This window comes from Sorex araneus, chromosome 3 (assembly GCF_027595985.1).
Source record: "Sorex araneus isolate mSorAra2 chromosome 3, mSorAra2.pri, whole genome shotgun sequence".
Taxonomy (NCBI): domain Eukaryota; kingdom Metazoa; phylum Chordata; class Mammalia; order Eulipotyphla; family Soricidae; genus Sorex; species Sorex araneus.
In genome coordinates this window covers 3281525-3307418 of record NC_073304.1, presented here as the reverse complement: position 1 = coordinate 3307418, position 25894 = coordinate 3281525, and the positions used below count along the sequence as shown (strand labels likewise).

Here is a 25894-nt window from a genome sequence, read left to right as displayed (position 1 = left end):
ATTTCCCAGGGGCTCCTAAAGCGAGGGCTTGTCCGTCTTTCAGACTCGGCTGCTTTCCTCAGCACAGCAGAGATACCCAATGAGCCTTCCTTTCCTAGCCACCGCCTCACACGCGTTGCTCCAACTCGACAGAAACTTTCGTCTCTAGGGCACATGTGCAGAAAAGGGTTCTGAATCCTCCAGCTAACAACCCTGGGGGGTGGGGGGAAGCACGGGGAGCGACGTGCGCATAATGGGAAGGAGAAGCGAAGCCACAGGCGGCTCAAAGGTCCGGCCTAGAGTTACGTTTTGGACACTGGCGCACGATCCCGAATGCGGAAAGGAGGGCAGGCCTGAAAGGGAAGGAGCCGGGGCGGCCCGGGCTGTCTGGGGTTCCGATGAAAGGTTGTTCTGAAGCCGTCTGAGAGCCTGGCTTGGCAACCTACTTTCTCGAGCCAGAGAAAGGAGGTACCTTCGACTGCTGGACCGCCCCCAAAACATCCCTCCAGCAGCCCCCGGGAGGAACTGGGGCAGGCGGGCGGGGAGGGGCAGAGTCCCAAGGTTCAACCAAGACTCGCCAAACTTGGTGGCGAAGGTGGGAACAGCGCCCGATCGCGGGTCAACGGCACCCCCCGACCCACGGCACCCCCCCCCCCACCCACAGCGAGACAAATGGGTAGGGCAAACTGCGCTCCCCACCAGCAGCCGGAAGACCCCCTGCGAGACCCCCCAGGGCACAGCCGGGCTTTGAAACCCGGCGCGGTCACTCCCGGGGGAGGGTGCGGCCCGGTGCGCAGCGAGGCGGGGCGCCGGCCACGCGCCGCAGGGGCTCGGACCCGCGCACGTGGCCGCGCGGCCGCGCCGTCGCCCACGGGGCAGGCCCTCGGGGGGCTTCTTCCACGCACGGCCAGCCTCCCTCCCTCCCTCCCCGCGGCCCTGGGCCGCGCTCCGGTGTCGGAGGCATCGCCGCCCCCGCCGGCAGCAGCAAAGCCACAGCCTGCGCGTGTCGGCGCGCCGCGGGGGTGCGCCCCCCGCCCCCTGCAGCCAACGGCGGCCGCCGCGGAGCCGCGCCGGGGACCCCCGGGGCAGCGCGGGTCCCCGCGGAGGGAGAGTTTCCTGCCCGCACCACCAACTCCAAAGCTCCGGCTGCCTCTCCCCAGCAGGGCACGGCGCGGGTGGAAGGTGGCCAGGGCGCGTGGGAAGAAAGATGACCTATTTCCAACGACTGTTTTTATCCCGGGAAAGTGGGGGGGGGGGGCGGCAGGGGCTGGCTGGAGGGGAAGCCGAGCCCCGCCGGGGCCGGGGCCCGCGAGGGAGGAAGGAAGGAAGCGGGCCGGGGCCGGCCGCACGCACAGCCGGGGCGCGGGCGCGGGGCGCGGGGCGCGGGGCGCGGGCCGGCCTCGCCCGGGGGCGCCGCGGGCTCGGGCGCCGCCTGCACCTGCCGCCACCCCGGGGGCGGGCGCCGCGCGCGGGCGCCGGGCAGGGCCCCGGGGCAGAGGCCAAGCGGCGCCCCGGCCCCGGCCCGCACCCGCCCTCCCGGCGCAGGCCCCGGGCCGCAGCCCGGCCCGCCGCGAACCCCGCCCCGCCTCGGCTCGGGCCCGGGGCTCGGCCGGGGGGCGCCGGGCGAGGCGGGGGCGGCCGGCCAGCGCTCGGGGGCCGGGCACGAGTGCGCCCCGAGGGCTGCGGGCGGCGCGCGCGCTCGGGCCGCCGCCGGCACTCACCTGCCCGCTAGCACCTTCGCGCTGCGGCGGCGGCGGCGCCACACTCCGGCCCGGACCCCACCGTCCGCCTCAACCAAGCCCAGGCGCCGGCGGCGGCGGCGGCGGCGGCGGCGGCTGCCGGACGGGAGGGGCTGGACGGCGGCCTGAGACGGCCCCGCCGCCGCGGCCCAACCCCGCGCCGCCCGCCCCCGGGCCCCGCCCCCCTGCCGCCGCCGCCGCCGCCCATTGGCCCGCGGCTCGGGCGCAGGGCCGCGGCCACGCCCCTCCGCCAGCCGCCGTTCCGCTCGGCTTCCTCCCCGCTGATTGGGCCGGCGGGCCCGGAGCGGCCGGCTCGGCCCCCGCCAGCTTGAGGACTCTGATTGGCGGAGCGGCGCCCAGGCCCGAGTTTGGATTGGAGAACGGAAGCCACCCCGCTCCCGCCCCGCGCCCCGCCTCCCGCGGCCCTATTCCGTTAGCAGGTTCGGTTGCTTCCGAATTCCTTCTCGCCCCGGGGAGGGTGGGGCGCCTGGCCGGCCCCGCCTCCCGCGCGCGGCGGCCGCTGATCGCGAGGCGGGGCTCTGAGGAGACGGGCCGCCCCTTCCGCTGTTGCGGGCTCTACTTTCTTCTGATTGGTCAAGACGCGCCCCCTACCGCCGTCGCTCATTTCCGTCACCGACGCAGCTTGATGACGTAAGCCCCCGACATTCCACGTCCAAGATGGCCGCAGTAGGCAAGGAGCGACGTCGCTAAGAGGCTTACCTGAGAGGAAGGGTGAGTGTCTGACTGACCGTGGGCTGTGCTGCCTCTCTCCTGCGCTCCTGGAGGCCGGGGTAGGGTGCGGGCCTCGGGCTGCAGGCCGGCGGGGTCTCTTCCGGTCTTCCGCCTCGCGCTGGCCCGCCCCCCGCCCCCCCGCGGTCTAGGTGGAAGTTAGCGGCAGTGGCGGGATGCGCGGCGGGCGCGGCGCCTGACTGGGTCCGTGAGGCCGTTTTCGCGGGAGCGGGACAGGCGGGGGCGCAGCGGCGTAGGACGGAGACGCGGTGCGGGGCCCTCGGGAACGGTGGTCGGTGTCTGAGGGCACTTGGGGGCCGGTGGTCGGTGTCTGAGGGCACTTGGGGGCCGGTGGTCGGTGTCTGAGGGCACTTGGGGGCCGGTGGTCGGTGTCTGAGGGCACTTGGGGGCCGGTGGTCGGTGTCTGAGGGCACTTGGGGGCCGGTGGTCGGTGTCTGAGGGCATTTGGGGGCCGGTGGTCGGTGCCTGGGGGCATTTGGGGCCGGTGGTCGGTGCCTGGGGGCATTTGGGACCGGTGGTCGGTGTCTGGGGGCATTTGGGGTCGGTTTCTGAGGACACTTGGGGTCGGTGGTCGGTGCCTGAGGGCATTTGGGGGGGACGATGGTCGGTGTCTGAGGGCATTGGGGGGGCGGCGGGCGGTGTCTGAGGGCATTGGGGGGGCGGCGGGCGGTGTCTGAGGGCAATTGGGGGGGCGGCGGGTGGTGTCTGAGGGCATTGGGGGGGCGGCGGGCGGTACCTGAGGGCATTTGGGGGGGACGATGGTCGGTGTCTGAGGGCATTGGGGGGGCGGCGGGCGGTGTCTGAGGGCAATTGGGGGGGCGGCGGGCGGTGTCTGAGGGCATTGGGGGGCGGCGGGCGGTGTCTGAGGGCATTGGGGGGGCGGCGGGCGGTGTCTGAGGGCAATTGGGGGGGCGGCGGGCGGTGTCTGAGGGCATTGGGGGGGCGGCGGGCGGTACCTGAGGGCATTTGGGGGGGACGATGGTCGGTGTCTGAGGGCATTGGGGGGGCAGCGGGCGGTACCTGAGGGCATTGGGGGGGCGGTGTCTGAGGGCATTTGGGGGCCATGGTCGGTGCCTGAGGGCATTTGGGGGGGACGATGGTCGGTGTCTGAGGGCATTTGGGGGGGCGGCGGGCGGTGTCTGAGGGCATTTGGGAGGCGGTGGTCGGTGCCTGAGGGCATTTGGGGGGCCGGTGGTCGGTGTCTGGGGGCATTTGAGGCCAGTGGTCGGTGTCTGAGGGCATTGGGGGGGCGGCGGGCGGTACCTGAGGTCAGGCATGGGGGGGCGGCGGGTGGTGTCTGAGGGCATTGGGGGGGCTGCGGGCGGTGTCTGAAGGCATTGGGGGGGCTGCGGGCGGTACCTGAGGGCATTGGGGGGGCGGCGGGCGGTGTCTGAGGGCATTGGGGGGGCTGCGGGCGGTACCTGAGGGCATTTGGGGGGGCGGCGGGCGGTGTCTGAGGGCATTGGGGGGGCTGCGGGCGGTACCTGAGGGCATTGGGGGGCGGCGGGCGGTACCTGAGGGCATTTGGGGGGGCGGCGGGCGGTGTCTGAGGGCATTGGGGGGGCTGCGGGCGGTACCTGAGGGCATTGGGGGGCGGCGGGCGGTACCTGAGGGCATTTGGGGGGGGCGGCGGGCGGTGTCTGAGGGCATTGGGGGGGCTGCGGGCGGTACCTGAGGGCATGGGGGGGCGGGCGGTGTCTGAGGGCATTTGGGGGGGCTGCGGGCGGTGCCTGAGGGCACTGCGGGGCCGTGGTCTTGCCTGAGGACATTTGGGGGCCGTGGTCGGTGTCTGGGGGTATTTGTCCCGTTCACGGTGTGAGCAGCACCCGGTGTAGCTCAGGGTCACTCCACACTCGGCACTCAGGGGTCATCCGGTGGATCCGTCCTTCCTTCCTCTCCTCCTCCTCCCTCCTCCCCCCTCCCTCCTTCCTTCCCTTCTCCCTTCCCACTTCCTTCCCTTCCTCCTTCCCTCCTTCCCTCCTTCCCTCCTTCCCTCGTGGCTTGGGCATCTTGCCGGCGCCTGGGACCGGATCCCAGTCAGCCGCGTCTGTAAGGCAAGCACCCTGCCCGCTGTGCTGTCCCTCCAGACCCCCTGTTTCTCAGTTAGTCTTGCCCCTAAGTGTCAGAATTACCCAGGTTTGTTCCACACCTTTGTTGTTGTTGTTGTTGTTGTTGTTGTTGTTACTGCCACAGGTGTTCAATGTCAGGGTTTTCCTCAGTCTCATTTTTTATTATACCGATATAATATGTTAGGTGGCTTGTAATCCCAAAGTGGATGTGTGTAAAGCGTGTTCCATGTTAAAAATATAATTTGAGGGCCAGAGCGATAGCACAGCGGGTAGGGCGTTTGCCTTGCACGCGGCCGACCCGGGTTCGATCCCCGGCATCCCATATGGTCCCCCAAGCACTGCCAGGAGTAATTCCTGAGTGCAAAGCCAGGAGTTACCCCTGAGCATCGCTGGGTGTGACCCAAAAAGCAAAATAATAATAATAATAATAATAATAATAATTTGAATCAATAATAGGCAGTGAAGCAATTTTATCCTACTAGACTCTAAAACTTAGAAATAATAGCCTCCATTTTAAAGGCCATTTCTAGGGGCTGGAGCAATAGCACAGTGGGTAGGGCATTTGCCACGCACGAGGCCGACCTGAGTTAGATCCCCAGCATCCCATATGGTCACCCGAGCACTGCCAGGAGTAACCTCTGTGCATCGCCCGGTGTGACCCCAAAAGCAAAGAGTTAATAAATAATAAAGGCCATTTCTAAAGTTCAGTGTCATAAAGGGGAAAATGGCTCATAATTTTGGCCTGCAAAGTGAACTGGCTTATTTCAGTCACTGAGTGTCTAGGAAGAAGAAAATACTTTTTGTGTTTTCTTTAAGGCTGGGGAAGGACAAAATCAGGATGAGACAGAGTCTTTTAAAAAAAAAAAGTCACATTCAATTAAATCTAATTAACATTTTATACCAAGAAATTATATACAACAACATTGGCAGGTAAGAGTAAGAGTGCAGAATCATTCATAGCTTTTGAGAAATGTCTCCTGACATTTCTGACAGGCATCTGGAAAGTTCTTTCTTGGCCGTGAGTTGACTCCTAGATGCCATACCTGTTAGTGATCTATTTTAGGATCTTGTTGGCAGGAGAGAGTTTGTGACTGACTCTCAGACCAGCCAAGCATCGTTTTTTGAACCGTTAGGTGAGTGGCTAGAGAGATCAGACAGCCAGTAGGATGCTTGCCTTGCGTGTTGCCAGCCTGAGTCTGATTCCCCGTACCCATCTGGTTCCTCTGAGCCCAGCCAGAAGTGATCCATGAGCTCAGAGCCAGGAGTAAGCCCTGAGCACTGCAGATACAAACTCCCCACTGCCCCCCCCGGCCAAAAATGAAAAGATTATTGTATTGCTGTATAGAGATACTGAATGAGAAGAAATTAAGATGATAGTTCCATTTGCAATTTGGTTCAAATTAAATACCTAGGAATTAGTAAAGGAGATGAGGGGGCTAGAAAGATAGTGCAGTGGGTAAGGCATCCCCAGTATCCCATACAGCCCCTCAAGTACTGTCAGGAGTAATTCCTGAGAATTACTGGGAGCAGAGCTGGGCGTAACCCCTGAGCACTGCCAAGGTGGCTCAAAAACCAAAAAAAAATTAAAAGATTAAAGACCTATGTAGTAGAAACTATAAGATATGGTTAAAAGACATTGATAAGACACTAGGAGACATTCCATGTCCATGAAATGGAAAATCTTATATAGTCAAAAATGTCTATTTTACCAAAAGCATTATGTTTAATAAAATCCCAAGCAAAGGTCCAACGATATTTTATAAGGAATTGGGGGGGAGGGGGTTAAGCTGAGATTTCTATGGGAAAGACCTTAAATAACTTTGTCAATCCTGAGTAAGAAAAAGAAAGATGGAGACATCATATTACCTGACTTCAAACTGAATTATAAACTGACAATACTTAAAACTGTGGTGTGGAACTAAAAATAAACACAACAATCTAGAATCGAAAATAAAAGGCTCAAAAATAGAACCACACATTATGTTTCATTTACACAGTGAAATTTTGTTCTGTCATCCCATTGCTCATCAGTTTGTTCAAGCGGGCACCAGTAATGTCTCTTATCATGAGACTTAATTGTTACTGTTTTTGGCATACCGAATACGCCACAGGTAGCTTGCCAGGCTCTGCTGTGCGGGTGCGATATGTTGGTAGCTTGCCGGGCTCTCCGAGAGGGGCAGAGGAATCGAACACAGGCCACAAAATTTTGTTCAGTCATAAAAAATGAAATTTTCCAATTCACAGCAAATTGGAGCTTGATAGGGTTATATGACGCAAAATAAGATGGAGAATTGTAACTATTGGGTGATTTTTACCCATGTGTACAATGTAAGGATACAAAAATTGATGAAGAAACAAATTTTTAAAAAAATAGTGGATGTTGACAATAAAACTGTTACCTGAGGGAGAGGTATAAAAAAGAAATCACTATATCACTGTCATCCGGTTGATCATGATTTGTACAAGCAGGCACCAGTAACGTCCCCATTCGTCCTAGCCCTGAAATTTTAGCAGCCTCTCTTTACTCGTTCTTCCCAGCGGTGCCGCATTGAAGGCTTTTTCAGGGTAAGGGGAATGAGATCCATCGTTGTTAATGTATTTGGCATATCAAATATGCCACAGAGAGCTTGCCAGCCCTGCTGTGCGGGCAGGAGGCTCTCGGTACCTTGCCAGGTTCTCCGAGAGGGAGAACTAGGCTATAAGAGGTCATGTGGCCGATTTCGAGAGCTTTGTCTTATGGTCTCTGGATCTTGGCTGTTGATGGAATTACACACCACCAGAGGCAGTTTGTGGGTGTGGCTGCCAAGCTACTGGAAAACTGGGTGGAGGAGGTCCAGTCCGCATCTGAGCAGGCTTGGAGATCTCAGCCCCGGGTCCCACACACCTGGCTTCCATTTTTTTTAAATCTCAGTATTGTGTTTCTTTTTACAAAGCAGGTACACAGAGTACATTTTGTTTCAGTTCTTAGATTGGTTGTGCTGGGGGTAGGAGGCTTTGGACTTGAGCTTGCATAGACTTCTTAGGACACCTGAATAGTATCTATCCTAAAACACAAGAGAAGACTTGGGATGTGGTCCACCTGGATAGATTTAGATCCACTCACATTACGAAACCAAAATGTTGTTTCGGTGTATGGGGACAGCCTGAAGTCAATACAGAGACCTGGACAGTAGTTTGTTCATATCCACTGTAAATATGCAGAGGTATGTTTCTCAGAGAATAAAACACTCAGAGCCACAAGACGTACAAAACAACTGAAGGAAGAGGCCAGAACTAACAAGATGTCGGTTTGCTGGGAAACAGTAAATTTACCAAAACTTAGCTGTTAGTCTTTAAGATGAAGATACATGACTTGATGAAAATGATTCTGGGGTGTAATGTTGTGTTTCTGAAACTGAAGTGGCGGCCAAGGGAGGAAAGACAGCAAGTGTGGAGTTTAAAGACAAGCGTGACTGTCATTTTCTTGGTTTGTGAATAGAGCAAGTTAGTGCACCTCTTGGACTCCATTTTCTTTGTGAAGATCCGTGAGGATCAAAAACCAGAACATGTAGGCGTGAAACATACCGGTATGAACGTGTAGGTGTGGAACATACTGGTGTGGCCAACTTGGAGCTGAACATAGCACCCTCGGTGCTCCCGCGTGCTTGCTGCACACCTTGGGAAGATGATTTTCCAAGAGGATTGCTAAGATGCAGCGGGTACTGCAACACAACAGATGTGTTGGGGAAATGGGGATGTTTCTCTGTTCTGAAGGAGCATGTAAAACTTCCTTCAGATGATTGAAAGGCAGTCAGTGGCTAAGAGAAGGGTATTTTCCGGAGCAATTATGGGTGATAGGTGCAATTATTGGATGATAGATTCATTCATCCATCATTCTGTACCAGATCTCAGAGACGGGCAGAACAAATAAGAATCAGTTCTTGTCATAATACAGGACTTAGGTGAGCTCAACAATGCTAGTCTACTTTGTAAGTTACTCGGGTTCCATAGTCCTTAAATGTGACCAAATGAAAGCAAGTTAGTAAGCAAATATTAATGTCTTTCACAGAAATTTCTGTACTGAGGGAGAGAACTGAGTGATAACTTGCTCTGATTTCCAACTTGTGAGTATCCGTGAGTATCCATACTTGACCTTCTGAAAAACAGTCTTCTGTCATGTACGGTGATGTATGTGAAGCACATTCCCGAAATGTTGCTAACATGCCTTGACAGGTTGCTTGTTTGTGGGGAGATTTTTGTTTTGTGGAGCTCATGAACTCCTGGCTATTTGCAGTAATCAGAAGCTACTAATGGGGAAAAATCTAACTTTAGGATATTGTGGGGAAAAAATAAAGAGGAGTATGAAAGGGTAACTGAAGTAAACTTTCAAGGAGAGGAATGATTGAGAGAGAAAGTGTGTCTCAACCTTTTACGGACTGTGACGCTCTCCCCTCACTCGTTTCCTTCTTTGTGTCCAGGTCCCGTGCCCTGGCTACTTCTTGGCTCTCTAGTTTCCAGTCGGATTTAAATGAATTTCACCTGGGGCCCCCTTGTACTGTCCTAGGGGCACACTGGAGGCCATATTATGGCCCCCGTTGAGAAATACTGGATTAAAGGATGTTGTTATATTTACATATACGGGGACGTTTTTTGTTCTTTCTGCTCTGAATTATGCTAGGTAATCTTGGGATCAGCCAGATAAACATGCATTTGTGATTTATCCTCTGGAGCTAGAGCCTTTTCCCTTTTTATTTTGTGAGTTTTTCCTCTTTTCTGCCCCTTTCCTGGCAACTGGCCTGTCATTATACTTTCAGAGAACACCGAAACTGTCTTTTAGGATCCAGCTCTTTTTCCTTCACTCAAACTTGCCTTTCCCTTCTACCTTAGATGAAGGATTTACTTAATTAGCCTCGGTTGATTTAACCCCTTGTTCAGCCTACTCTAGTGACTCCTTCCACCTAGCATAGACATCCTTCACTCAACTCTCCTTTCTCCTGGGGGAAAAATGAGTGATTGTCTCGTAGCCTTTTCATGCTTGAACACCCCTATAAGCTTTTCAGTAAAATCTTCTGCTTACATCTATGTGTGTGTCTGCTTATTTGAGACACAATTCCTATACCAAACCAATATCTCAAAGTGGACAAGTCTAGTCTAGTATTCAAACTGGTGTGTGCATTAAGTGTGTCATAACCAATTCTAGTAGCTTTCCTCAATCCTGCCTGTGTTCACATTTCGAAAGCATCTGTCACTTGGTCTACACTCTGGCTTAAAACTGCCATTCTCCTCAGTTTGGAGGTGAGAGAGGACCCCCACCCAGCAGTACTCAGGGGCTGCTCCTAGCTTGGTACTACAAAGTCACTCCCAGTGGTTCCTGGCTACCATGCGGTGGCAGAACCCTGATTTCTTATGCAGTTCCAGGCTTCTGGTTTCGTATTTTCTTGACACTCTGCTCCTTTCCATTCTGGCTTCCGCATGTTCTTCACACTGTGCGAGGCCTGTGCTTGTCTCATGTTTAGCCGTCTATTCCCAACCCCAAGCTCTTGTCAGTTCTGTATAGGGCCAGATTTCATCTGCGGTGAAAACTTCTGGGGCATTGGATGTGTCGTGCTTCACAAGTGGCAGGCTCACCTGATGAAAATTCATAAGCCATAGATTTTAAATTGAGCATTTGGCTTTCCGCGTGCTGTTAGGTATTAGAGATGGTTTTGCTTTTGACAGGTACACCCACAAAGAAACAAGTAGGCCTGGTGCTGAGAGATTCCAATCTAGAAGGACTGCAGTGCTTCTGGCTTGCTAGGTAGTCAAGTCTGATTTCTTTCCCCAACTTATTTGGGGGGTGCATTTAGGCCATGCTTAGGGGACCCTGCAGTACTGGAGATGGAACCTTTCTACTAAAGAAAGAAATTTGAAAACCACCACTGGTTAAAATACTTCAGTGATGAATGTTGCATGCCAGGTCCTCGGGTGAAGGCTCAAATCCCAGGGCTAGACCTTAAGGAGAAACCGGTGTTGCAGTGTCGGAGTCACTGCCAGTACCTGCCCTCCTCCGCTATTGCTGTTGTTTAACAAAAGTTCTTTCTAAACAGTCCTGGACCCTACATGGCGCTTTTCTATGCTAAGACTCATTTCTATGCTAAGAGGGAACGGTAAAGGAAAAAAGTAGTAACTTAGAGCAAGAAACTGGCCAAGGGGCTAGAAAGATAGGAGGTACAGCAGAGAGGGCGCTTTGGTTTGTACACCGCCTAGTCCTGCCAGCAGTGACCCCTGAACACAAAACTAGGAGCAAACCCCTAGCACTGCTGAGTATCACCCCAAAAGCGTGAAAAAGGAAGGATGGAATCGGCCCATCCCAGCTTGGCCAGTGTAAACAGAGAAGCCTGGTCACTCCCCCAGAGCAGGGGCCCTGTGCATGACGACACCTGACCTCTCGTTCCCCAAACTCCAGCCTGTTCAGCCCAACTCTAGAGGCGCTGTCATCTTCCTGGGACCCTTCACAGTTGGCAAGATCTTGAAAAACAAGGGAATCTGGTGCACCTTAGAAGGTGCTAAGGACTATAGTGCCTAATACTGTGCAGTGTCTGGATTAGATCCTGGAGTGAAAGGGACTGAGAGAAAAGCTCAGAATCCAGGTCAAGGCTGTAATTTACTCAGCAGTGTGCCAGAATTCATCTCTTGGCTTTGGTAGCTGTACAACAGTTCCAGGAGTTTAACATCAGGTTTGCTGAATGAATGATGTGCAGAAATTCTTTACACCACCATCCCCACACTATTTAGAGAGCTACAGTTATTTTATTTTTTGTTGGTTGTTTGTTTGGGGGCCAGACCTGGTGGTGCTCAGAGCTTGCTCCTGGCTCTCCACTCAGGAGTCACTCCCAGATAGCTCAGGGAGCCATGTGGGGTGCTGGGGATCCAACCTGCATCATCTGTATGCAAGGCAAGAGCCCTGCCCTCTGTGCTGTCTCACCAGCCCCTGCTACGGTTATTTTAAAGTGAAAGTGTGGGGCCAGGGCAGTTTCTCAAAGGACTGAAGCGCATGTTTTATGGGAGGCCTTGGTTTGTCCCTGGCCCTGGACACTACCACTGGGGGCGAATTCTAGTATTCTGGAGCCCTGAGCTAGGAGGAGGCCCCAAATACCTATTTGATTTGTAGGTATGACCCCAGAATCGAAAGTGAGAATAATGAGTCAAATGAAAGATATTCTGATCTGTATAAAAGGTGCCCTTATAGAAGTCATTTTCCTGTACAGATGGAGCCTTTCCATCCTGTTCTTCCCCACTTCCCTATAGGTAACTATTTTCCCTTAGTTGGGTTGGGGGTGGAGTCCTGCAGAGGGAGAAATTATTAACTACTTGCATTTAATGTGGCGTCCATGAACTGGTCAGCCGTTGCCCAGTCATTCTGAAGCGTAGATGCATTCAGGAAGGCTCCTTTTCTCTGGGTGCTTCGTTCTTCTGGGGCAGGAAATGAGATTCCCTTTCTCGCGCTCAGCGCTGCTGCACATAACCTCCCAGCAGAGGTGAAGTGGCCCCCCTGAAAGGCTAGACGACCTGGGGTGGCCTTGGCGCCAGAGCCTGGGCGGCAGACAGCAACTTGTTCGCTACAGAGAGACTAATCTTGGTGCCACCACCCCTGCAACCTTACTGCTGCCCTGTTTGGAAATCCTGCTCTCGTCTCAGCCCCGAGTTGAGGTGTTCTGGCGGCCTCCCATTCAGAGGCCTTCTGTTTCCTCTTTCCTCAGTGGAGCGTCTTTTGGAGCCTCTCCTTACACTGAAGGGGAGGATGAGGAGACAAGCAGCTGAAAGGACTCTAGCCTCCGCAGCTCCCCCCAGATCATTACACCTGTCCTCATTTCTGTTACTCACATCTGTGACTTGCGCTGATGTGGCTTTATCCAGTCTGGTCCCTTTTTTTTGTGGGGGGCGGGAGGGAGGGATTGTTTTAGGGCCACACCTGGTGGTGCTTGGATTACTCCTGGCTCTGCACTTGAAAATTATTCCTGGCAGGGCTCAGCGGGCCATATGGAATGCCTGGGATCAAACCCAGGTCGGCCACATGCAAGGCAAGACCTTACCCACTGTACTTTCCCTCGGGTCCCCATCTGGTGCCTTATTGTAAGAGGAAGTGTCTACGTGGAATTAAGAAAACTAGAAAGTGGAACATAAGCTTTTTCAGAGGGGGAGGGACGAGCCTGGGATTTCCAGAAGAACAAGAGTCCAGACCAGCACAAGGGAACTGAGCCCAGGGAAGAAAGAAAGAAAGGAACAGGGGCTAGAGCGATAGCACAGCAGGTAGGACGTTTGCCTTGCACACAGCCAACCCGGGTTCTATTCCCAGCATCCCATCTGGTCCTCTGAGCACTGCCAGGGGTGATTCCTGAGTGCAGAACCAGGAGTAATCCCTGTGCGTTGCCAGTTGTGACCCAAAAAGCAAAAAAAAAAAAAAAGAAACGAAAGAAAAGAACGTCAAACTTCTTGTTTAATTTCTCAAAACTGTGCTAACGCTTCAGACTCCTGAGAGGGCGGAAATACTTTTCCTTTTCAAACTATCCAGGAAAGTGGGCTCAAAGAACTGCGAGTCAAGTCTGGGTTTAGTTGCCTTGCGGGTGAGCCCAGGCCCTCACTGCCGCCCAGTCTTCTTTCCAGGGCAAGGTTTGGTTCCAAATCAGTGATGCTGCAATCACAGCTCGTCTGTGCTGGTCATATTTGCTTACTGTGGGGTGCCCCTTCCTCTAACGCCACTGTTGCCTCTCTTTCTCCTAGGAGTTTAAGAGTTTCTGAGCATCTTTTGGAAAGAACAAAACTACTTCAATAAATGAAGGAGAATAAGGAAAATTCAAGCCCTTCAGTGACTTCAGCAAACCTGGACCACACAAAACCATGTTGGTACTGGGATAAGAAAGACTTGGCTCACACACCCTCGCAACTAGAAGGACTCGATCCGGCCACCGAGGCCCGGTACCGCCGAGAGGGGGCGCGCTTCATCTTCGATGTGGGCACACGTCTGGGACTGTATCCTGCCTCGAGTAGGGTCCCCACCCTGGGGCCGTCAGCTCGCTCTGTGCAGCAGCAGCTGTCCTCACGTGGCTCGGACTGGCTCTGTCGGTTAGGCTTGGCCGGCCATTTCTTGGGTTTTCTTTTTCCTGATTGACATTTAATTCTGTCGACTTAGGGATATCACACAGGTGGTGGAGGCCCCGGGGTCTAAACTCAGCACTGTGCACCTCCACCACCAACACAGCCAACATCCCGTGCCTTTAAGGCTGTAAATAAAAGAACGGGTGAGTGTAAAGGCATAGCGTTGAGGGGATGGCCGTGCAGAGGAAAGAGCAGGGGTTGGTCGCAGGCGAAGGCCACAGAGGGGGCAGCCCTGGCCTGCTCAGAGCCTTGGGAGCCGAGGCCTTTCTGGGTTCCTGGCCAGATTCTCTCACCACAGCTTCCCAGCCACCTGCCCCGTGGCCCGCAGTGCTCACTGAGCCTGCTTCTGCCTTTATGTCTGTCATTCTTACTGTTTCACCATGAACAAAAGTCCTTAACCAGAACAACAGACACTATGATACTTTGGCAACTGGAATAATTTATTTTCACCGCTTCTATATGTTCCATTCCTTCAAGCAGTTCCCGCGATATGTGAGTATCAGAATTGGACTGAAATTCCCTGCCGCATTGTTAGTTCCGTACAGTTCCATATACCGGTGGACTCTTTTCTTTAACTCTCTTGTTTTTTGGAAAGTATTTACTTTTTTATGGTATATATTTTATATAACCAGAATCAAGTCTAAGGGGTATTTTTTCCCCAGTAGCTCTTCGTGAGGGAGGAAGTCAGCTGGGGCCCCTGCCACTCACGGGAGAGAAGCGCGTGTGGGCAGCGGCGTGGGGGGACGTCCTCTGCACTGTGGGCACGTTCTTCCTGTTTAGAGATTCGTCAGCTTTAAGCTTGCACTGTGAAAAGAATTCTTTTTCTGACTCTCATCCTCCCTGACATCTGCTTTGCTCATATGCCATCTTCTCCAGAAACTTCAGTTGCAGGCACTTGGTGGCGCCTGAGTGGAGGGCTCTGTGCCTGTGAAATCACCCTCGGGCTTTCGCAAACCCGTTCCTGGCGACGGCCAGACTCCGGGCCTCTCTCTGGGTGAGCCTGCTGACCATGTCGGGAACATTGTGTCTCCTTTCCAGGTGACAGGAGCGTGTTGTCTCTTTCTGGCTGGCAAAGTTGAAGAAACGCCAAAAAAATGTAAAGATATCATCAAAACAGCTCGCAGTCTATTAAATGATGTGCAGTTTGGCCAGTTTGGAGATGACCCGAAGGTAAGAGTCATAACTTCGGTTTAGGGGTCTCGTGGTTTTGTTTTCTTTGTTGACCCACATCCAGTGGTGCTGGGCGACCATGTGGTGCTGGGTTCAGACCCACAGCTTCTCCCTGCACAGCCTGTGCCCAGCCTTCAAGCCATCTGTCAGCAAGTCGTCTTCCTGCCAGCCCCTGACCCCCTGAATGGCCTCCGAGAGGAGAGGGATGGGGTGCAGCCTGCTCTCAGCCCCTGCCTTGGGCCGAGCACTCAGGGATGATGATGGAACTTGGCGGGGCTGCAGGCCTGTCCGAGTGGACCACCACTCTGGGCCCGCTGTGTGTCTGAACCTGATATTTCATCTACTCTCAGACACTCAGAAATCGATGTTACAGGGCCGGAGCGATACTACAGCAGGGAAGGCATTTGCTTTGCACGAGGCCGACCCGGGTTCAATCTCTGACATCCCATATGGTCTCCCGAGCACCGCCAGGAGTAATTCCTGAGTGCAGAGACAGGAGTAACCCCTGAGCATCACTGGGTGTGACCCAAGAAGCAAAAGAAAGTGTTGTTACGACAGAAAGACAAGAACAGGTTGGGGGAAAACTGTCCTCAGGTCCCTAAAAGGAGTGTTCTGAGGATATAATAGAAGCATCAAACAGTTCTTTTAACCCCCTTCCTGATTCTGGTGGTACAGTTAGGAAGGGACAAATGGTGTGCCACCCATTTCTGAGTGTCTGAAAGCGGCTGAAGAATCGTGAAGCCACAGTCATGTCCTTTTGCCCTAGCGTCCTTTCGAAAGTACTTGTTGACTCCAGACAAACTCACTCGGGGGGGAACCTGGCTTCAGTCGACGCAGCGCCCGGCGGGTCTGGCTGCTTTTCCCTAACTAGCTGCTGTTTCCTCCTCTGCTGCCCTCGCCCACCAAGACCCATCTGTGTTCCCCATGCTCCAGGGAGCTCCCAAACACCCAGACGTTTGCGTTTGCTGGTGCTGTGATCAATACTAATAGTCTGGACATTGCCGCAGTGTGAGCTCTCTCTCCTGGACTTGACCCCTCCCAGGAGTGGGATGTTCCTGTTGGCAGGTGACTGCTTAGTTCTGGAAGTGCTTACAAATGTAATTACCATCATAGCAGTCCCAGGTCCTAAAGAAGGCTGATGGGGGAGTTTCTAAATCCATTCACCTGCATGTATTAATGTGGAAATTATCAGAATCCAAAAGGCCAGGTCACGTATTGCTTCACAGTGGCGTGCCTGCAGCTTGGCATGTGGCGCCGCGTGGAGGCCGGTGACCATGCCGAGCTGCTGTTCTGCTAAGAGCACATCGGGGTTGGGACCATTTGGGCCGATTTTGGCCCTGCGATCCAGGCAACGATCCAAGTTGGAGCCCAATCCTCTTAGCTCTGGTCTCCCTGTGAGGGACTGACCACGTGAGCTGGTCCTGATCCCTCAGAGTAGGGAGACAGTCATGGAAGAGGGTCACGCTGCAGCCATTCTTAGTCACAGGCAACAACGGACCTTGTGACCCATTTGCTGGAGGCCCCTGTTGTTGGGGGGGGGGCATGCGTTCCTTTCGGGTACCTTTAGAGAAGTGCCCCCCTTGCCTTTCTGCACTGTCCTTTTACAGCAGGACCCCCCCCCCCAGGCATGGCACAGGCCTTGGCTGGCCCTGGGCAGAGCTTGCACCCTGGCCTGCCTCGCTCTTTTGTGTGTCTCTTCGGGCACAATCTGGGCAATAGACGCTGGTCTCGGCACAGAGCAGGGGCTGATATCTGAAGAGGCTGTAGGGGTAGCTTGGAAATAGAAGCTCGGGATCACCAAATCATTCCCCCATGTGTGCTAGGCTCAGACCCTCTTCACCCCCTTTGAGTACTCTCACGGCATCAGCTCTTCGCTCTGGTCACTGCGTGTGGCCCAGTGCTGAAGCGGGTGCCCTGACTGGCATGCCTGCAGCTCCAGGGGTCAGAGCATTCAGCCTGGGAACAGAGCGGCAGGGCCGAGGGGAGCCAGGAGAGAGGTGCCCCAGACCTATAATTATCCCCGGCAGGGAGTATTGTCACAGGCCCCGAGAAGGCAGCCTTGGGCTGTCTCGTAACTGGATCCCGGCTCCAGCCTGGATTGTTTCAAGTTAAAGTTTCTGGGAAACAGGTGGTGACAAAAGCAGGAGGGAGGGAATGCTCGCAGGATACTGACTTAAGCTTTGTCAAAGTCTTCAACGCATTTCTGAAAGAACATGTGGGAAAAAACTAGGATGAAAAAGTGTTTGTCTTCCTGTGCTGCGTGGAGTAGTCTCTGTGTGCTCTTTCAGAGTATCAGAACGTGGTGCTCTGAAAACCGGCTCCTTCCATGTCTTCCTCCCCAGAGCCGCGGGGCTAATGACCCACTGGTGGTCTGTTCCCATTCTCTGCAACACCCTTTCTCCATTGCAGACAGGTGACTCTCTCACTGAGTCTTCCTGTGAGATTCCACAGAGTCTTTAAAGCATTTCCTATCTTGCTGCTCACAATGGTCTGGATAGAGGTTGAATTCAAGAACATGTGTACGGGCACTAACTGGGTACAAAGATTGCCATTTGCTGTGGCAAATTTCCAGGAATAAAGCCTACAAGAAATGTTTAGAAACCTTGTTGGGATGTGTGGTGGAGAGGAGAGGAAGTTAAAATTCTTCCAGAGTGAAAGATTTGAGTAACTAGTTGGGTGTTTCGGAGCAGTGGTGGTTTGGGCTCTTGACTACAGTTCCATGGCAGAGGTCACACAGCTCTGGAAGCACTGAAGGGTGTGGGGGGACAGCCTTTAGAGAAGCACCCCCACCACCCCCCTCTTCCTTTCCCCACTGTCCTTTACAGCAGGACCCCCAGGCACAGTGCGGGCGGGTGGGAGTTCCCAGCCCTGTCCTAGAAGATAGGGCCGGTGGGCGGCCATGCCAGAGGCTTTATCCGCAGCCAAAAGAATTCACAGTAGGGAAGTTTAGCCTGTAAGGGTTCAGAGTCTTTAAAGCATTTCCTATCGACAGTTCTATAAATCCAGTGATTTCCCAGTTAGAACACCAGTAACTTTAATTCTTTCTAGAATGAAAGAAAAAAAAATGACAGGAATGTACTGAAACAAACTTTTAACAAAAAAAAAAGTAATTATTAACTCTCCCTGGTTTAGGAGAGGAATAAACAGAAAATACTTGGTCTGCACATTGGTTCTGCATAGTTTGTATAAATGGTCAGGTTAGGGAAGAGACTTGGATTCATCTGTAAATGACATTGGGGATACTTACTCCAACTTGAGGGGCCCCAGCAAGTGGGTCTTTTTCACATAGCACTCTAGCACTGTCGTCTTGCTGTTCATCTATTTGCTCGAGCAGGCACTAGTAACGTCTTCATTGTGAGTCTTGTTACTGTTTTTGGCATATCAAATACGCCACGGGGAGCTTGCCAGGCTGTGCCGTGCGGGCGGGATACTTTTGGTAGCTTGCCAGGCTCTCTGAGAGGGATGGAGGAATCGAACCCAGGTCGGCCACGTACAAGGCAAACGCCCACTCCCGATCTCGTCTTTTTCACGTACGTGGTATGAATGTCTATCCATGTGGCACTGGGGACTGTTCATGGACTGACAGCCATTCTTATCCTCTCGCTAGACCTTTAAGTTTTCCATGAAAATTCCCAAAGAGTCTCTCTGTGTTTTCAAAAACTAGAGCTTGGTTCAATTATAACAGGATAGTGTGTTGTATTAAAAGGGATCGCACTGAAGGGAATGAGCTTCCAAGAATGCTTATTTTGTTTCCAGTTTAAGAATCACCACTGACTGGGTCTCTAGTCTGAGTTCTTCCTGGAAGTGAGGGCTTTTCCCTTCCTCTGAGCAGGCTGGAATTCCGAGGGCAGAGAAGAACACGGGGCCAACGAGAGCTGCTGGCTGGGTAGACGTCAGACCCTGCCTTGCTGTGGCCACCCCATCACATGGTTTCTGTTTTCAGGAGGAAGTAATGGTCCTGGAGAGGATACTGCTGCAGACCATCAAGTTTGATCTACAGGTAGAGCATCCATACCAGTTCCTGCTCAAGTATGCAAAGCAACTCAAAGGTAAGAAAACGTTTATTAAAAGAACCGTTTGCTGTGATACCAAGTCTTCAGAGTGATGTGCCTGTAATGTGTCTCTGTAAGAAGGCCAACAGTCCGAGTTTGCAGTGTCTGGGCCACTGCTTGCCCGGAAGCTGTCCATTGGAGGGCTTTATACTCCTCCCTCTACGGAATCCGGTGTCCAAGTGACAGGACAGGGAATGCGTCAGGGTTTTTTTTAATACCCCGATAAAATGCACCTGAGCCGGGCCTGCCAGAAGTGGTGGATCCACAGGGTCATGTGGAAGGAGAAGGTGCGGTGGGCCGGGCTGCTACCCTCCTTCCTCAGCAGAGCTCTGCAGGAGGCCTGGCATGGTGCTGCGCGGCCTGGGTCCACTGGAGGGACACTTGGCGCTTCTTGGGCCCCTTTTTCTTTGTCATTGCTAACCTGCCTCCCCCTCCCCTTCAATTCTAGGTGATAAAAACAAAATTCAGAAGTTGGTTCAAATGGCGTGGACTTTTGTGAACGACAGGTGCGCTGGTTAGAATGTCGGTTTCGTGGGGGGAATTCAGCTGGGTGGGCCCTCTGGTCCACACCCTAGTCTGTGTGGACTCCAAGTCGGTAACTGGAGCAGAATGGCCACCTGGGTGTCCTTAGGCCTCCCATGGTGCTGTGGGAGACTGACGGCTCCTCCCCAGTGACAGAAACTCAAAGCAGGACGCATGGGGTGTAGCCCTTTTGCTTCTGGGGAGAGTGTGCGAGGGCTGGAACACAAGCTCTCGTGGGAGCCAGGGCCACTCGACAGCACCCTTTGGGCCCTCGAGCCCGCCCCCCAAATCAAAGCGTCTGAATTGCAACCTGAAATAGAATCTTTTTTTTTTTTTTTTTTTTTTGCTTTTTGGGTCACACCTGGCGATGCACAGGGGTTACTCCTGGCTCTGCACTCAGGAATTACCCCTGGCCGTGCTCAGGGGACCATATGGGATGCTGGGATTTGAACCCGGGTCAGCCGCGTGCAAGGCAAACGCCCTACCCGCTGTGCTATCTCTCCAGCCCCTAGAATCTTTTTAAATCCTCCCTGTAACCCTGGTGGCTCTCGGGGACAGCAGGGTGCCTTGTCGCTGCCCCCATCAGCGGGACAGCGCAAGGCTGTGAGGGGCCGTCTGAAGAACACGGGCGTTCCCATTGGTCCCTGCCGGGGTTCCTGGACTCCAGGGGCAGGCAGAGAAGTGGCGAGGCTGACGCGACACACCTGAACACTCGCCTCCTGTGGGGGTGCTTTTTTGGAGTCCGCCCACTGCCCCTTCGATCCCACCGGCCTTCCCGCCAGCGGTGTTGGCGCAGCCATGTCATGTCCCTGTCTCCCGTGGGTGCAGTCTCTGCACGACGCTGTCGCTGCAGTGGGAGCCCGAGATCATCGCCGTGGCCGTGATGTACCTTGCGGGGCGTCTGTGCAAGTTCGAGATTCAGGAGTGGACCTCCAAGCCCATGTACCGCCGGTGGTGGGAGCAGTTTGTGCAGGACGTCCCTGTCGACGTTCTGGAAGGTACCCGCCCTGCTCTGCTCATTCTTCCCAGGGAGTGGCTGTGTGGACCCCATAACTTTCCCCCACCCCCGTGTCTGCCCACGCAGCGGGGCGGGTCCGCAGAGGGGGGACGGTGGTGTTCCCAAGGAAGTGTCCCTGGAAGAGCGTCGGACTCAGTGTGTCGCTGTTTCGCACAGACATCTGCCACCAGATCCTGGACCTGTACTCCCAGGGCAAGCAGCAGATGCCCCATCACACCCCGCATCAGCTGCAGCAGCCCCCGTCTCTCCAGGCCACACCGCAAGTGCCGCCGGTGTCCCAGCCCCAGCCCTCGCAGGGCACCGAGCCGCCCCAGCCCCCACCGAAGGACCCGCAGCCTGCGGCCCCGCCACAGCCGCCGCCGCCACCACCAGCTCAGCCGCCTAAGAAACCATCCCCGCAGCCAAGCCCACCCCGGCAGGCCAAGCGGGCTGTGGTGAGTATGGGGGGGCAGGGGGCACCGCACCCGCTTTTGAGGGATCCATGGCACCACGACAGGGCTGGCCCACCTGGCCTCACTCACCCTGTGATGCATGTCCCGGGGATCCCCAGACTAGCATGGTCAGGAGCGGGGCCCTGTCCTGCAAGACCACTGCTCGGGCACCGGGGTGTCCTTCTCTGGCACGTTGGGTGTTTGTGTCTTGTGAGTAACAGGGGTTGAACTCGGGTTCTAGCACACGCACACATGCACCCCGAACTCGGAGCTATCCCCGCCCTGCCCTGCTCTTGGCTGGGGTTGGTTTCTTGGTCTCCCATATAGTGGAATCACAGGGTGTTGGCATGTGCGCAACTGGCTGTGTCACTCGTGGGCTTCCCCTCAGCTTTGTCCCCCTCGGTCTGCGCCACAGTGTCCAGCTCTCTGCTGTCGCCAGTGGTGCAGGGGCCCGTGTGGAGCGGGTCTCTGAGTACCAGAAGGGGCCAGGTGGGGAGGCTGGGCCCTGGGGCCTCTGCGTGTGCTCACAGCCCAGCGACAGCCTCCAGGTTTCCTCCCCTCTCACGCACGCCTGTTTGTCTTGGTTTCTCGGTCTTTTTGTGTGAGGGGCCAGCTCAGCACGTCGCAGTTCACTGCAAGAGACCCTGGGTGTCCGGTGCTTCAGGGGAAGCTTCACACAGAGCGTGGGGCAGACACAGCACGGGGCTGGGGCACTGTGTGTGCGGGTTCCAGCAGGTCCCCAGTGCACGTTCAGGGGATGCCTGGGCCATCGTTTTCCCTTCGACCCAGGGGCCGGGATGACTCTGTGTTCTCTTTTGTGACAGGTGGTCTCGCCCAAAGAAGAGAGCAAAGCTGCAGGTACTTTCTGCCCGGGTCTGGCTCTCTACAGCCGCCTTCTCTCCAGCGGGGTCGGTGGGACACGCAGCTGCTGCCCAGCTGGCCACGACTACTCTGTCCTTTGACTCAGTTCCACGGCCTCTGACCAAAGCGGGCATCCAGACAGTGCAGCTGGGAACTGCTGTGCGGGCGCAGTGGGGTGCGGTGCACGTCCTGGGCACCCCTGTCCTCCACGCCACACCCGAGAGTGTCACTCAACGTCCCCGACCTTTCCCTTCTCCCCATCTCCGTCTCTCTGGGGCCCCCTAGACTCTCTGGGCTCATGGGAACCTGTACAGCCCCTGGTTAAGAACTGCTGATATGGACAGTCTGAGCCTAAGGGGGTGCTGGGAGCCCCAGCAGGGACAGAGCCAGTTCCCGGGGCAGGAAGGGGGGCAGCGGAGAGATCCCAGTCCATAGAGGTGGCCAGGGTATGTGGCCTCCGGGAGCGGAAGGGCGGGGCCCTGGGCTCGGCCACACTGGAGACCCAGAGCTGAAGGCTGTCGCCAGCATGCTGAAGTAGACAGGTGAGCCCCAAGTGCGAGACGGTAGGGACAGGGAGCGGCCTGTGTCTGCCCAGAGCCCCACTGCCGTGCTTGCTGTCAGCGTGGGGCCAGGTGTGCGAGCCGAGCTGAGGTGGAGGCTGCTTGTTTCCCAGAGGCCACACCTCTGGCCCGGCCCCGGCTCCGTGGTGGTGTGAGGGAACTGGGGTCAGCGCGAAGGAGGCCGTGGGGGCGTGAGCTTGCCTGCGCTGCTTCCTTTCAGGACAGGTGACATGGCTTGGCCACTCAGGACAGCAGACGCTGTCCCCAGCAGCCTGTCCCTGCGTCACCGCTTCACGGGGCAGGTGACGTTTCATTCTCTTGCTCCTTTCAGAACCGCCACCACCTAAGATCCCCAAACTGGAGCCCACTCACCCGCCGCTGCCCCCGGCCCACCCACCGCCAGGTAAGTGCAGGCAGCTGGGAGGGGCAACTTGCTTGCGCCTTTGGGGGGTCGTTTGCACTGCTCGGGGCTAGTCTGTGGAAGGGCAGTTCTGATGCCAAAGGTTAGTCGAGGCACTTATGAACCTTTTGTCTCTCCTCCCTTCCCCGTCTCCAGACCGGAAGGCCCCGCTGGCCGCTGCCTTGGGTGAGGCTGAGCCGCCTGGCCCCGTGGATGCCGGGGAGCTGCCCAAGGTCCAGATCCCTCCCCCGGCCCACCCCGCGCCCGTGCACCAGCCCCCGCCGCTGCCGCACCGGCCCCCGCCGCCGCCGCCATCCAGCTACATCACAGGGATGTCCACCACCAGCTCGTACATGTCGGGGGAGGGCTACCAGAACCTGCAGTCCATGATGAAGCCCGAGGCCCCCTCCTACGGGGCGCTGCCCCCCACCTACCTCCCCTACCACCCCCATGTGTACCCCCCAAACCCGCCCCCGCCGCCTGTGCCCCCGCCACCCACTTCCTTCCCCCCGCCCACCATCCCCCCTCCTACTCCTGGCTATCCCCCGCCGCCCCCCACCTATAACCCCAACTTCCCACCCCCGCCCCCGCGCCTGCCCCCCACGCACACGGTGCCCCCACACCCTCCTCCAGGCCTGGGCCTGCCGCCTGCTAGCTACCCGCCTCCGGCCGTGCCCCCAGGAGGACAGCCCCCCGTGCCGCCCCCCATCCCTCCCCCTGGCATGCCGCCAGTGGGGGGCCTTGGGCGGGCCGCGTGGATGAGGTAACCAGCGCCTTTTGCTTTGTTTCCTATCGACTTGAAGAGTGGTTGTGGGGGGCAGCTGGGAACCCGGGAACCAGGCCCACGGGGTCATCCCTTCAGGGAGGAGGGGCCGCTGTGACCAGTGGCCTCCTGTGTCCCACACTGGGTCACTTCACTTGTGACACTTAACTAGCCACATTGGCTCAGCGAACAGCTTCCAGAAGGAGTGCGTCTCCCTCCAGTCCGTGCCTAGCTCTCCTGGAAACTCGTTTCTGAATGCCCCAGTCTGTCTGAAGTCTGCTGCCACGGCTTCCGTCGCGGCCAGCGTTCTCCCCGTGCACCCTGAGGCCAGAGGGACCTCACTTTTGGTTTAGGTATTTGCATCCCTTGTCCTGCATTATTTGAGGGGGAAATTGTACTCGGGAAATAGTCTGTTTACATCGATTTGCAGATCCCTGTACGCAGAGATATATTTTTTAAGTGTGAATGTAACAACATACTGTGAATTCCATCTTGGTTACAAACGAGACCCCTTCGGTTATCCAATAAAAGTCTGTTCGAAAAGTCGGTCCTGAGTGTTGGCGGGAGAGGGACCTCCCAGGCCAGGCGTCAAGGCCCGAAGTTCCCCTCCCGGTGCTCCCTGCCAGGGGCCCACAAGCAGACCAGCCTCAGTAGCAGCTCAAGATGCCCACTGAGCCCCCGGCTGCCAAGGGCCCACCCTCTGCCCAGCAACCACACCCTGAGAAAGACAAGCAGTGGGCACTGGCCAGCCAGCAGGCTTGCGAAGAGCCTTTATTTATCTAGCACAAAGTAGACGCTATCACAGTCTCTGACTCCTTACTAAAATAGTTCAGATCAATGCTTTTACCACACTATCAAAAAGTTCTATTTCTTTTTTTCTCTCCCCAAATCAAAGTGGTTCAACAGAAGGTAGAAATGGGCCCGGGGCTACCCAGCTCCTGGTGCTGCCCAGAGCCGGGCAGGGGCTGCTCTGGCCCTGGTCACAGTCAACAGAAACGAGTGCAGGCTGCGGCCCGGGCAGGAACCAGCCGTTCCGCCCCTCAGAGCAGCACGTGCACCCGCACCCCGGCCGAGTCAGCTCTCGGCTTCCTGCCTTAGCTCGGTCCTCGGGAAACAAAAACTCAGTAGTATTTCATTGCGCTCAAGTTTGCAAGGAAAAAAAGAATGAAAGGTCACTTTCTCCTCTTTCAACACTGATGTGTAGCTCGAAGTTTTGGATGAAAAGGTTGGAAACGGTTGAGCCGCTTCCAAGGCCCGTGGGGGACGCTGTCACAGTGGGAGTGAAGACGGGCCGGGGAAGGGACGGGCTGGGGAAGGGGCGTCCAGCCCTGCCGGCCATCGGAGTAGGGCCAGGCAAAGGGACTGCGGCAGCTGGAGGGCCCGTCCCGCCCGGCTCCCAGGCAGCCCTGCTGGGGAGGGCGGGGGGGGGGGGGCTGCAGGGGTCCATGGGGCGCCCTCCGAGCTGAGGCGGGAGGCCAGGGAGCCCTTATTGCTTGCCTCTGGGCGGCCACACCGCAGCCTCCACCAGCCGGGAGGGGAGGGGAGGGGACGCCCTTTCCTGCAGGGGTGCCCGCTGGGCTCTCTGGGGAGGCAGCAGCCCCTGAGGGCAGTGGCCAGGGCGCTCGGAAGGGAGATGCTGAGCGCCTGGGGGGCCAGGGCACGGAGTGGGGCGCCCCGCTGGGCCTGGGCCTCACGCACCGATGGACACACGGCCGTCCTATACTGCAGGCCTCTGCCCTGAATGGAGGCCTCCCAGGGGCGAGAGGCAGGACTCGGGCTGGGCCTCGGCCCAGGGTCCCACCCCGTGAGCACGGCTGAGCGCGGAAAAGCCCAGAGTGGCCAAGTGCAGGCTGGAGGTCACACAGCACGGGAATGGCAGAGCCGGGCGGGATCCTCAGAGGAAGCGGACCCGTCACCCCGCCACAAGGCTCTGTCCACAGTGATGGCAGGGCAGGTCACCCTCCAGGGAACAGACGCCCCAGCACTGGGCAGCAGGTCAAGGGGACCCCGGAGGTGCAGGTGGGGCCAATGGGCAGACTGGACTGCTCACCCCGGCTGCCGAGACCCGGGCCCGTCCGTCTTCTGTACAGGTCACGGGAGAGGGCCGCGCCCCGGGCCCCGGGCCTGGCGGGCGCCAAGGGGCTACAAGGGGCCCTTGAACTGGTTCCCAGACAGGTGCTGCCGGATGGACGGCTTGGAACTGGCGGCGTCCCCCAGCTTCCTCCAGACCACCTGCGGGGGGAGGGGGGAAGGGGACCGTGAGGGCAGGCCCCGTGCCCACCCCCCGCCCACCAGACTATGGGGGGGACGGTGAGGGCGGGCCCCGTGCACACACCCCCCGCCCACCAGACTATGGGGGGGACGGTGAGGGCGGGCCCCATGCACACACCCCCGCCCACCAGACTTATGGGGGGGACAGTGAGGGCGGGCCCCGTGCCCACCCCCCGCCCACCAGACTATGGGGGG

General features: G+C 56.5%; 4 protein-coding genes across 6 annotated transcripts in view; 1 reads left to right on the top strand and 3 right to left on the bottom strand.

The window, feature by feature from the left end:
• SETD3 (SET domain containing 3, actin histidine methyltransferase) overlaps positions 1–1891 on the bottom strand; it is a 34311-nt gene extending 32420 nt beyond the window's left edge. Inside the window, exon 1 of the mRNA XM_055131126.1 lies at positions 1701–1891. The gene's annotated coding sequence lies outside the window, so the exon portion shown is untranslated. The remainder of the gene's footprint in view (positions 1–1700) is intronic.
• Positions 1892–2044: 153 nt separating this feature from the next.
• Positions 2045–23974, top strand: CCNK (cyclin K). 2 transcript variants are annotated; one of them, XM_055131154.1, is made up of 11 exons: positions 2045–2450; positions 13277–13525; positions 14062–14143; positions 14690–14821; positions 18765–18870; positions 19322–19379; positions 20224–20393; positions 20570–20847; positions 21669–21702; positions 22597–22668; positions 22822–23974. In XM_055131154.1, the coding sequence occupies exons 2-11, from the start codon at positions 13329–13331 to the stop codon at positions 23430–23432; spliced, it is 1740 nt and encodes a 579-aa protein (XP_054987129.1). In that variant the 5' UTR covers positions 2045–2450; positions 13277–13328; the 3' UTR covers positions 23433–23974. The 2 variants fall into 2 exon arrangements, with proteins under 2 accessions (XP_054987129.1, XP_054987130.1); XM_055131155.1 differs by lacking the exon at positions 2045–2450 and adding an exon at positions 8618–8640.
• On the bottom strand, positions 2596–4149 carry LOC129403336 (uncharacterized). The gene is made up of 6 exons (XM_055130230.1): positions 4046–4149; positions 3953–3982; positions 3732–3827; positions 3425–3488; positions 3205–3268; positions 2596–2963 (listed from the first exon to the last, which is right to left on the bottom strand). Exons 1-6 carry the CDS (start codon positions 4147–4149, stop codon positions 2596–2598), a joined length of 726 nt encoding a protein of 241 aa, XP_054986205.1.
• Positions 23975–24181: 207 nt separating the features above from the next.
• Positions 24182–25894, bottom strand: part of CCDC85C (coiled-coil domain containing 85C) — a 31864-nt gene continuing 30151 nt past the window's right edge. For both annotated transcript variants that reach the window (XM_055131156.1, XM_004603745.2), the window contains exon 6: positions 24182–25660. In XM_055131156.1, coding sequence (XP_054987131.1) covers positions 25571–25660 — 90 coding nt within the window. In that variant the 3' untranslated portion in view covers positions 24182–25570. The remainder of the gene's footprint in view (positions 25661–25894) is intronic.